This window comes from Eleutherodactylus coqui, chromosome 3, assembly GCF_035609145.1.
Source record: "Eleutherodactylus coqui strain aEleCoq1 chromosome 3, aEleCoq1.hap1, whole genome shotgun sequence".
NCBI lineage: Eukaryota > Metazoa > Chordata > Amphibia > Anura > Eleutherodactylidae > Eleutherodactylus > Eleutherodactylus coqui.
In genome coordinates, this window is record NC_089839.1 from 47850912 (window position 1) to 47863607 (window position 12696).

At 41.4% G+C, this 12696-nt stretch overlaps 1 protein-coding gene across 2 annotated transcripts in view; it reads right to left on the bottom strand.

The window, feature by feature from the left end:
- The window catches only part of PLEKHH2 (pleckstrin homology, MyTH4 and FERM domain containing H2), a 174293-nt gene that overhangs the window by 32203 nt on the left and 129394 nt on the right, over window positions 1-12696 (bottom strand). For both annotated transcript variants that reach the window (XM_066595567.1, XM_066595568.1), the window contains exons 14-19: window positions 12348-12434; window positions 11094-11252; window positions 10778-10858; window positions 8985-9164; window positions 7257-7365; window positions 4142-4254 (exon numbers count right to left, since the gene is read on the bottom strand). In XM_066595567.1, the coding sequence (XP_066451664.1) occupies window positions 4142-4254; window positions 7257-7365; window positions 8985-9164; window positions 10778-10858; window positions 11094-11252; window positions 12348-12434 (729 nt within the window). The remainder of the gene's footprint in view (window positions 1-4141; window positions 4255-7256; window positions 7366-8984; window positions 9165-10777; window positions 10859-11093; window positions 11253-12347; window positions 12435-12696) is intronic.

Below are 12696 nucleotides of genomic sequence, written 5' to 3' on the forward strand. Positions count from 1 at the left end.
GAGGACAATATGAGCATTCCTGGTGGTCTATGGTAGTGGAGGAGATGATGCCAGAATGCTGTTGATCTAGGGCAGTGTTTCTCAACTTCAGATCTCAAAGACCCCTAACAGGTCATGTTTTCAGGATTTCCTAAATATCGCACAGGTGATGTAATTATCGTCAGTGCCTCAGACATTGCCACAGGTCTTTTTACTATAGGATATCCTGAAAACATGACCTGTTTTGGTCCCTGAGGACTAGAGTTGAGAAACACTGATCTATTCCAGGGTAATGAAGCCAGTAATGCCAACATCTCTGGTTGGATAGGGTAGTAGAGGGGTCAATACCAGTATCTACGGTGGTCTAGGGTAGTTTAGGGGATGATTTTTGCTTTGCTGGTGGTCTAGGGTAGTGGAGGAGATAATGCTAGTATCTCTTGTGAAGCTACGTTAGTGGAGGGATTACTACCTGGTGTCCAGCACTGATTTACTTCACTCCCCAGAACCCAATGATGTTACCCCATGTCCCAGTAAATGTACACCCTTGAACACTGTATTTTTTTTTCTTATCCACAGCAGAATCATTTTTCTTTGCACATCTCTAAATTCTCTGCATAGAGTTAAATAAGAGTTTTCTAAATTCCCCACATTAAGAAGATAATGTATCATAAATATGTACCAAAGTGAGGCGGGTAGATCATGTTCCCGACATAATAAATAATCTGTTGAGTCTTAAAAGTATCGGTCTACGGGAAGTGAATCCACTTATCTCTTCCTTGTGCCAGTCTCCACCAGGCCCAGATTACAGAATGAGGTGCAGGTATTTATTTTCTTGACCTCCCAGCATGCTGAGCCCTACAAGTCGTGTGTGAGAATTATTCTTCTACATATGCGGTTGATTTGCTGCAGCTGGATACTTCTCATGTTTGCTTTGCACTATATTACACTGTAGGTGTGTAGAGCCGATGACAGAAGTGCCTGTGGGTGTCACGTTACCTGCACGGCCCACACCTCAGAGAAGCAAATGGACTTGTATATAGGCCGGAGTAACTTTTGAAAGTGGTTAAAATATTAAAATCACAACACATTTCATAAACTGTCCAGAAATAACAGGAAGCTATTTATTAAAATTTCCTGCTCAAAATTAGAGGGAAACAAAAATAAAATATTTTCTGCAAAGTATAAAATAATTCTAACTAACCAATGGAATAGTCAGGAGGCGTAAAAATAAGGCAAAAAGATTATATGAAACATTTAACTGTATAAATTTCAAACTATGTACCATAAATAGCTTAAAGCGGTATTCCAGGCATTTGTTATTGATGACCTATCCATTGGATAGGTCATCAATAGTTGATCATCGAGTTCTCCGCTTAGGATTTCTGCTGATCCTCTAGCCGTTGTCAGTGCAGCAGGGCTGGATGTCCACATCAGTTTTCATAGCTGGAAATGTAATAGCTGATCAGATGATTGGTGAGGATCCCCACCAATGAGCTATTTATGACCTATCCTGAGGATAGGTCATCAGTAGTGAATGCCAGGAATACCCCTCCTGGATAAAAAGTCACACTTTTGGTACAGTTAGGACAATGTTCCCAAAGCTCTACTGCAGTCGTAATATGTCGATACAGCAATGAGCTGTATGGGGGACTTGTGGAGAGCACCAAGTAGACATAAAGGGACTTAAGAACCATGCAATGCTCCTCTGGAAAATGTCATGTGCAAATAAGGAGTAGCACAATGTCTTTGCAGCGCCAACCTATTAGAAGGCACCTACCCTATAAGTCAACGTCTGATTTTTTTAATAGGCCTTGTAACATGACTAATCAAATGAGTAAACCAAAACCTTCTCCATAAGCAAGTAGACAACCATCTACGGACAGCTCTTTCAAGGTTTTTACCCCTCATCAGTGTACAGTAGGTTTCTGGTTAGCTGGGCGAGAGGCATGTTATGAGGGTCAGCAGGGTTACTACCAATATTTCTCCTTATGGAGAAAGTAGGCATGAGGAGACTTATAGGCCATGCAATGCTTCTCTGGGAAATTTGGTATGCAAATAGATGGCATAATGCCTCTGCAGGACCACCTATTATAAGTCTCCTTGCGCCAACTTGGTGCTCTCCACAAAGAGATAAAGTGCCCACTGTATACTGATAAGGGGCAAAACCCCTGAAACAGCTGTCTGTGCTTGGTTATCATTCTGGTTTGGCTTATAGCCTTAGTCATGTTGCAAGGCCTGGTAGGGGGAATTCACAGATTGCGGAACTGTTCAGGAATTTTGGCTGCAGAATAGGCATCAATTTTCAAATCCACAGCATGCTCTCTTGTGGATATGCCTGGATTTTCACTGTAGATTTGATTCATTGCAATGCAATGAGTGAAATCCACAGCTCACCCTGCACCAAAATCCACAATGAAGTCATGTGGGTTTTACCGAGGATTTTTATACATATTTACTCACAGAAATTTCAACATGTGCACATACACGTGTCAAACTCAAGGCCCGTGGGGCGAATGTGGCCTGCCATGTCATTTTATGTGGCCAGCTATGTCCAGATGCAGAAGAGCCTCTTTTAGATCGGAGGACCCCAAGCTGTGCCAGGAAAACCATCTGGCGCACTGTGGACTTGTGTGCAGCTGCTGGGTATCGGAAATGCGGCTACCATCTTGGTCCTATGCTGCGATGTCAGGTATATAGGGACTGAGTGCTATAGCTGTTACTTCAGTTCCTGGAGTATTAGGTGTGCGCTCCCCTGTCTGCTTCTCCCGCTGAGCATATCCTACAGTACAGCACTGCTCGCCAGGGATCAGACTGTGATGTGGCTTGTACATCCCAGCTGGTCCTCGCTACTATCCTGCAGAGGACAGTCTGTTCCTGCCTGCCTGTCCATATCCTGTAAGCCTGCCTCACAGATCAGAGAGGACCTTGTGCTCTACAGCTGCTTGACCCAGTGAGTAAGGGTTCTGCCCTAAGCAATTTATTGGGAATGTTTCACCATGTTCAGCTAACTCCCATCATTTTTCCTTTTCTCAGACTACTTGGCAGTTTAGAGTCAAGTGTCTGTGTTGGGAGACTCGTGCCCCAATTTTTCAGGACTACAACCTTGCTCTGTTCCATCTGTTGTTGTCCCTCTCCTCTCTTTTAATATATGCTTTAAAATACAGTCTTACAATTATAAATGGCCCTTTGAAGGCGACCATAATGCTGATGTGGCCATCGGTGAAAATGAGTTTGACACCGCTGCCTTAGAAGGTTGAAAATTGACTTCCAGGAAGCTACCTTCCAATGGGTGGGACTGCCGAGGCATGATACCATCTCCTATTAGTATAAAGAAATGAGTAGCATAAATGATTTGCCATATTTTCATAATTGCGATCACTAGGATACTGATCTGTATACAGCAGGGATATGGCTCTAACTGGGAGCTGTATATATACAGCTTTGACTTTGATCATAATTGAGCTCAGATGATCGTTGAGGAGTAGTGACCGGAGACTGAGCTGTCAGACAATCTCTCTGGCAAACTGAGATGTGGATGGGATTCTGCACCTTGCTATGATTCATAGGAGCTAATCTGTTGAAAATTTCAATAAAAGCCAATTACAAAAATGATTTTCAGACAAAAATTCATGATTTCCATAAAAAAACGATCCAAAAGGTGTCCATAGCCTAATATGCCCTATTATTCCAGGAGCTTGGTCGGGAGGGGTACAGTTTCTAAGTGTGAGGAAACTTAAAAGGCCATGCAGTGCCCTACTAGGAAATTTGGTATGCAAATGAGGGATGGTACAATGCCATCTACGTCTTATAGTTGGTGCTGCAAAGGCATTGTACCATCTACCATTTGCATTCCTGGCACTCACATCAGTCCCTCTCCTCAGTAGGGCTCACAGTCTAATTTACACTTCTTAACTATATGTACTAGGGAGAGTTAATTAGAAACAAATTAAACTATCATGACTGTATGTTTTTGGAGTTTGATACGAAACCAAAAATCTGGAGAAAACCCTTGAAGACACAAGGAGGACATACTAAGTGCATGCAGATATTGTCCTTGGTTATGTTTGAAGAGTGCTGCCATATTATAATTAAAGTACAATAGGGAGTTATGAATTAATGATGGTGGCATCACACCACAATATTCACTATCACTTTTTTTTACCTTAAATAATTTGATGGCCTCTGTCTGTAACGCCTCTGACGGTAAGGTGGTAAGCGGTGACGTTATGGCTTCCTTGCTGTGGCAAAGAGCTGGATGTCTCCACACCTGAGTACCTAAGCAATGCAATAAAATTATGAACTACAGTTGTGGTTAAAATTATTCACCCCCCACCCCCACACCCCCATTGCAAATTAGGTTTATTTGCAAAATTTGCAAAAATTTCTGCTGTTTACAAAAAACTATCAAACAAAAACAATGTCAATAGTTCAACACAACTAATATAACAAGTGGTTTCTCCAAATTCAACACAAAATGCTATTTTTAATGACTACTGCAGTCTCAGAATTATTCAACCCCCTAAGGCCGACTGCACACGAACAGGTCAGATTCTGGATGTGGGATCCCGCACCAGAATCCGACCCTGTGCCCAGCTGGTGACCCTGCTTTATCTGTACTGCTAATAGTCAGGATATCTCGCCGTCGGACATGCGCAGTATGGATTTTCCCGCGATGACGCGGGTCCCACGACCTTTCCGCAATGTTAATTGCAGAAGGGCTGCAGATCGGGTGGCTTCTGTTGACTTATAGATACATAGGACATGCTGCAATTTTTCCTAAACAAGTGGAAAATCGCAATTGGTTTTCGCTCATGTGCAGGAAAAAGCGCTTTTCCATAGCATGCTATGGACAGTGTTTGCTGCGGAACCCGGAGGCGGACGCCCTCTCCAAATTCCACAATGCAAGTATGCCCATGTGCAGGCGGCTTTAACAGAATCACTCACAAAGAGCACACATGCGTAAATCAGACGTTGTCTTGAGCACACCTGATGCAACTAATCAAAGGCTTCATTAGCTACAACAGGTGTGCTTGATATAAAACACATCAAATATCTGGACTGGCTGGATCTTTGTTGACTGACATTTGATTGCATTTTAGAAGTATAACTAAGTTAAGAGAGGGGTCCAAAACATGCAGAGAAGAGATAGTCTTGAACAAGCAAGGAAAACCATACATAAAGATAGCAAAGGCACTGAATGTTCTTAGTGCCTTTGCTACACCAGAGATACAATTGAAAGCCTTGTTGACAAGCTCAAAGTTAAAGGAACACTGGCTACACAGTGAATATTTGTAAATTTAGCACTGGGGTTTGAATAATTTAGATTGCGACTGTAAATTACATTAGTTCACTATCAATGTCAAACTACAAATTAAAGATGTGAACAATCCCTACTTGTTAAGCCCCATTTACACAGGATGAGCTACCGGGCAAATGATGCCTGACGCTCTCCCCCCGCCCGCCTCTATTTACTGTAAGCAGCAGTCATTCAGAACTGAACTGCTGTTTACACCTAATGGCTGGTCGCTCGGTTTTCTGCATGCATTTACACGGGAGCGCAGGAATTTGAACAACTCTGAACGATAATCGTCCCGTGTAAATGGGCCATTAGGGTGGTCCTCTGGCAATAAGCTGATCACAGTTTCTGCTGGGAACTGCAATGATCAGCTGTAATCTGTGAGAAATTCTGGCAGTAAGAGTTGAATTTCCTTGCAGGACCCCCACAAAAGAAATGAAGCACTACACAGTGCCCATCCCCATCAATGTGTTGCCTGTGTAATGTGGGACAGGATGGGTCCTCCAAAGTGAGAGACACTCTTGGTAACTGCTCTCCACTCTGGTCAAAAGTGAATCCTGAACCTAAGATCCCCTCTGCGAATGCAGAATTTACTTATGGGGGGGTATAAGGCCCTTAAACACTATTACAGGATCCTTTATATTGAGACACTCTAGATGTTAGTTTCTTTTTAACAAGAATATTGATTTTTTTTATAATTTAATATTTCTCCATCTACTCAGGCACCTCAATAATTCTCAAGGTAAAAGAATGGAGTAATCTCAGCATGTACAGTTCTATAGAATATGTTGGTGCGAAATAAATAATGCTATAATAGTTATGGATGTAGTGCTTCAAAACATTTAGATAAGCAATAAGTGTAGATATGGATACCCTTCGCTACATATGGCCAGTGCACAGGGCACTGACTGACAGCTGGTAAAGAAGTGGGGGCACAGGCGGATGTAGGCTGGGGCGATAGCCCCCTTTAGATCTGCCTGGCCAGATAGTCATCTTCCTTTATATGACAGAGTCTTGTGGAGCTATGTGAATCATCCTCTTTCTGGCTTTTTGTCCTTCCTTCTAATATTCTGAGGTGCTACAGTCAGCCCATCAGCAAGCCCTGCAACACGATAATTTAGTTCTGCTACTGTATTTATGTTATGCTCTTGATTCTGGGACTGTATTTATGTTATGCGCTTGATTCTGGGACTGTATTTATGTTATGCGCTTGATTCTGGGGCTGTATTTATGTTATGCGCTTGATTCTAGGGCTGTATTTATGTTATGCGCTTGATTCTGGGACTGTATTTATGTTATGCGCTTGATTCTGGGACTGTATTTATGTTATAAGCTTGGTTCTAGGGCTGTATTTATGTTATAAGCTTGGTTCTAGGGCTGTATTTATGTTATAAGCTTGGTTCTGGGGCTGTATTTATGTTATAAGCTTGGTTCTGGGGCTGTATTTATGTTATGCGCTTGATTCTAGGGCTGTATTTATGTTATGCGCTTGATTCTGGGACTGTATTTATGTTATGCGCTTGATTCTGGGACTGTATTTATGTTATAAGCTTGGTTCTAGGGCTGTATTTATGTTATAAGCTTGGTTCTAGGGCTGTATTTATGTTATAAGCTTGGTTCTGGGGCTGTATTTATGTTATAAGCTTGGTTCTGGGGCTGTATTTATGTTATGCGCTTGATTCTGGGACTGTATTTATGTTATGCGCTTGATTCTGGGACTGTATTTATGTTATGCGCTTGATTCTGGGACTGTATTTATGTTATGCGCTTGATTCTGGGGCTGTATTTATGTTATAAGCTTGGTTCTAGGGCTGTATTTATGTTATGAGTTTGGCTCTAGGACTCTATTTATGTACTGAACTTGGTTCCGCTACTGTATTTTTATTCTTAGCTTGGTTCTGGGGCGGTGTTTACATTATGAGCAAAAATTAATTTCTAACCAAAAACCGACTGACTGTGGACAGTAAATCTCATTACTTACATGAATCTCCATCCAGGCTCAACAGCTTGCACACTAGCTGCTCAAACTCTGTACCCACAGTTGCTCCAGTCACTCCTGCTGCCATGGTTAAATGGTAGTGCCACGTATCCTATAAAACACACAGAAATTAATTGTCTGTGCCGTATTGTTCTGTATACTACATGTCTGTTTGATGCAAATACCTGCAAATTATGTCAATGTTTCTAGTGGCTTATGATGCAGTCCATGATAAAAGTATCACAGAATACCAAAACACTGGGACTAGTTCTAGTCTTTGGACCAAATTTTAAGGCCGGTTTCACATCTCTGTTGAAACCTCTGGCCGGAGGATCCAACAAAGATTTGGCTCAAAATACCGGAAGAAATTAATGCAGCTCTTTTTCTTCCATTCAAAAGCAAGGCAGCTGGGCGGAAAGTGGACAACCCTCATTATAGTCAGCAGGGTCTGTCTGGCGCTCTTTGGTTCAGTCCAGAAACCGAACCGTTCGCCCACAGGGATTCCCCTTTTCTGCTCCCCAAACGGGGCAGGAAAGCTGAATACCCAACGCAGGTGTGAAACCACCCTAACTATAGTAATACACTCTGCAATATGCATAATCTAATGCTCTAGCACAGGGGGACCAAATTAATTGGCAATAATAAAATTTGCTATACCAAAGGATGTCAATATTGATACTGTTTTATACAAACTACAGCAGTCCCTAGGGCATCCAGGCATCAGAGCATATCTATCTATTTATCTATATATGTAATATCTATGTATCTAGTCTATCTATCTATCTCATACCTATCCATCTATGTCATATCTATCTATGTCATATCAATCTATCTATCTATGTCATATCTATCTCATATCTATATATATAATATCTATGTATCTAGTCTATCTATCTATCTCATACCTATCTATCTCATACCTATCCATCTATGTCATATCTATCTATCTATGTCATATCTATCTATCTATCTATCTATGTCATATCTATCTCATATCTATATATATAATATCTATGTATCTAGTCTATCTATCTCATATCTATATATATATATATATATATATATATAATATCTATGTATCTAGTCTATCTATCTCATATCTATCTATCTCATATCTATCTATCTATCTATCTATCTCCTTCCTAAAACAACCAACCCATAAGGGCTCCTTCACACGAGCGTATGCGTTTTTACGTTTGCTGGGATGTGCCGTGAATTCACATGAACTGACGATTTCCCACAATCAAGTCCCGAGCTTAATAAGCGTTTTCTTGTCCATTAACACGACAGGGTACAATGTTTTAGGGAAAAAATACATTGCAACCCGGAAATCCCTCACTCGGCATAAATCTTTGGAATGACTTCAAATGCCTACATAGAGGCACCTGTAAGCTTTTTGCAGCATTGGATGCTGCTAAGCTGCCTCCCAATCCCTTTTTTTCCAACTCCCATAGGAGTCTATGGGAGCCACTAGCATATATCAGTCGAAAGATAGATCCAGAACTATCTTTTTACCCAGCCTATAATAGCAGGTGCATATGTTCTACTTTTTTCAGCCCATGTTTTTACACGCTGCGTATTCGCCCATGTAAACGAATGCATTGGAATTCAATGCCACAGATGGTCGCGTATATTGTCCGGGCGTGAAAACATGGCAACATAGCTCGTGTGAATAAAGCCTAAGACTGCAGCTAAGAATCTCCAAGATGTAATTCTGATACTCATGTGTACTTTTTCGTGTTTTGATCCAATGAGAAGGTATGTAGGATCCTGTTCTTTGGGGTGAATGACGATGGTATAATGTGTTGATAGGAGACTACGTCCACTGGTTTCATAGTCTTCATCAGAGTCACAGGAGCGGTCCACTTCTTCTACTTTAGCTTCCCAGAGCTTAATCTGTCCCAGGGGAAACTACATGATGAAAGTAAAAAACAAAAACAACCTTGTCAATAAATTGATATACATTGGTCAAAGGGGCGGGAACAGTGTTAACTGCCTCTACTGTGGACTGTAAGCAGCCACTGACATAGAGACATGTAAGAATAGTGGTCAGTGTGAGGACCCAATAATCACTAGAAGAAATGGGGTGTGGAGCTTATCTGAACGCCCGGCCTCTTCAATGCTCGTTGACTTTCCTTAGAGTTGTGTATGAGGCATAGACATTATATTGCACTAAACACATAGAACCTTTGGTTGCATGTGTTGTATATCCATGTTGGAAGATCACTTTGGCATTGTATATTAGAACAAAAATAAAAAGGATGTGTTGTCTACATGTATGTATAGCAAGTGGTAAAGGTAACGATCACCTGTCCAACTTTCCAGCAGTAAGTGATCCCAATGAGTGGAGAATGATAGTGGCAGCTAAACATAAGAAAAATGACATTGATTTCTATAGAAGAGTGTTGTGAGCCTGCTCTGTCACTATACAGGGAGGTGGAGGAGGTGAGCTGTGTCCATCCTACCTGTGATGATAATGATGAGATGACAGTTAAGAGTGATCCTTATAAGAGTGTCCTTTCACTCTGCAATTGATCCACTGTAGCACCATGCTGTCACTGCTAATTGCCGAGCAGCACCCGGACTTGCCAATTGAAGCAATACAAGTCTAGGTAAAATTCAGGTGTCACTACAATTAGCAGTAATTTGCATGTGGTTATAGCGGATCACTACAGTACATTTATTGGCAGTACATGACTATGGGCATGGCCATCTTGCCTGAGCTGCAGTTGACAGCATTTAAGCAAAACTCATGGACCATTCACACAATGGACGGGAGCTGAAACATTGATTTCTGTGGGAGACTGTGGGTATGCTCTACAACCTGTGCAGGGAGGGGGAGGAGGTGAACTATGGCTATCACCTATTATGAATGGTGGATTCGGCACTATCTATATATAGGTGTTACATTTCCTTGTAATCCTACCTGTGATGATAATAAGATGACTGCTGAAAAGTTTTCTCTACAGAACAGGAAGTGTCAGACTATTACTCTGCCTAGTGGTCAATGTAAGAACTGCAGGTTTGTAGGATTTCTTAAAATATAGATTGTAATATTGAAAATTCTTTAAAAATATGTTTAACATTAAAACTTGATGTATATAATAGATCATTTTCTGCGATAAAACCACATGTTCTCTTGATGTTGGTACACTTCCCATCCACGCCTCTATGTGTGTCTGTAGCTTATGTGATTGTTCCCAGCAAGAGAAACCAAGTACTCTTGTAGATAGGATACCTTTTAATGGTTAACAAAAATACATGATGTTATAGCTAGCTTTTGAACCTCTCAAGGTTCTTCCTCAGGCATGTGAATTGCTTGCAACACAATGCACTCTTGTAGATGGCAGATGTCATTCATCACAACTGGAAAGTAACGCTACAAGAAGTAATAATGGAGTCCCGGCGTAAAAAGAAAAAAAGTAATCTTGTGCACAAATTATAAAAGCTGAATTGCGAAGTATACACACTTTATTGAAGATTTGTAGTTCTTGTTGTTCTTCTTACTTTATAAGCTCTCTTACCTTTTCCTCTTGACTGCGGAAATAATAGAGTGTCTTTCCCACCAGCGTGCACCAAACTCTTTTAGAATATCCATGTTTAACCTGGAAATATAATAACACCGTAATAAGCCATTTAGTCCAAAATGATGCATTTTTTCCAAATCTTACATCACTTCATGATAGACAACCCCTTTTAGATTGTAGCTGTTGCAGAGGTCGGTTTTTGAGTCTGGCTCCCCAGCAAACAACTGGTTTTACCAGGAGAAGTCACAGTACTGCTGTATGGGCACGTATTGTGTTCTTCCTTTACATAACCCCTGTACATGTACCTCCTCACCTTTGTTAGCAGCCCCTTTACTGTTGGCTTAACATCAGGTTGTGTGAAAAGCACGCTGGCCGCCTGGACTCGAAGAACGTTCTGCAAGACTCTGACCCACTCATCCAGAATATTAGGAGAATCTGCTGTCAGGTAATAGGTGCGCTTCTCCGTCACCAACTAAACAAGGAAGGTTAATTAAATATACTGTTGGGTTAAGAGTATTCAGTTTGTTAGTAAAATTACAATTAAGGCTATCAAAATTGCTGGACTATTTTTGTGCCAATTATTATTCAGTTTTCCAAGAAGGTTGCGGGTTCTATCCCTGCATGGTTCAGGTAGCCATCTCAAGGTTGACTCAGCCTTCCATCCTTCCGAGATCGGTAATATGAGTACCCAGCTTGCTGGGGGGTAAAAGATAATTAGGGAAGGCAATGGCAAACCACCCCGCAAAAACAGTCTGCCAAGAAAACGTCACGATGTGACGTCACCCTGATCAACGCTGTGCAGGAAACTCAAGTGAAAGAGCCCAAGCTTGCTGTGTGGCTTGGAGCATCAATGTGCAGGGATGCAGCACTAAATCAGCACTGTGACACTTCAGTCTCAGATTCGGTGGGGGCTCCAGAGATTGGCATATGCCATCACTTTATAAGATGGGAATACACCTTTAAAGGGAACCTGTCATGTCCCCACAGCGCCATAAATTAATTTAGGGTGCTGTTAGGGTAGGTGACAGGGAGCCAGGTGATATATTTTTTATACTCAGCCGCACCAGAAAATCTGCTTCTTTTCAGAGTCCCGTGTGCGTTCTTCTCCCATAGACTTATACAGAAGAGCGCATGCACAAGACTCTGAAACGAGTCTGATTTTCCAGTACCACACAATTTTTGGAGAGTGACTGCGCTGCATCACAGCTGCAGGTGAGTATAAAAAAATCATCACGCGCCTGCCTGTCAGGTTACCTAACAGCACCATAACTTAGTGGAGACATGACCGGCTCCCTTTAATTTAAACCTATGACGGAACCTAATGCATGGTGTGTAATGGAACAAGACCAACCAAAATAACTTTTGCTTAAAGAAAAGTTTCCTAAAACTTTACCATTGACATATTGTCGCTAGCAAACAGAACATCAAAATAGGGAACAAGAGTCTTGCAAACACTTAGATTTCTATGTTAGTTATCACATGGCATGCACCGCCTGATGGCAATTCCATCTACAGGGAGATTAGAAAGCTATAAAAATTAATTCATTATCCACGATTATTACATTACCTGCACGGTCTGCTTCCCATCACCTCTCACTATGTGACTGGAGGAATTTAATTCAATTTGACCCTGGGGCTTTCGTATTACATCACTCTGCGGGGAAAGCACAATTATCTCAGCGCTGGATTGAAAAACTTAAAAAAATAAACCATTGTTCATAAAAAGTTTATGACTTGGCACACAGACATGTGATTCGGAGTTTAGTGCTCCACAAGCTAGAACATCCACGTTAACTACAGATATACTTAAGAGGGTCAGTCACTACCTGTCCAGGGTTGTAGCACAATCTAAAGTTATCCCTGACCCAATGAATAGGGGATGATTTTATGATCAGAATTGGTTCAATCACTGGGAC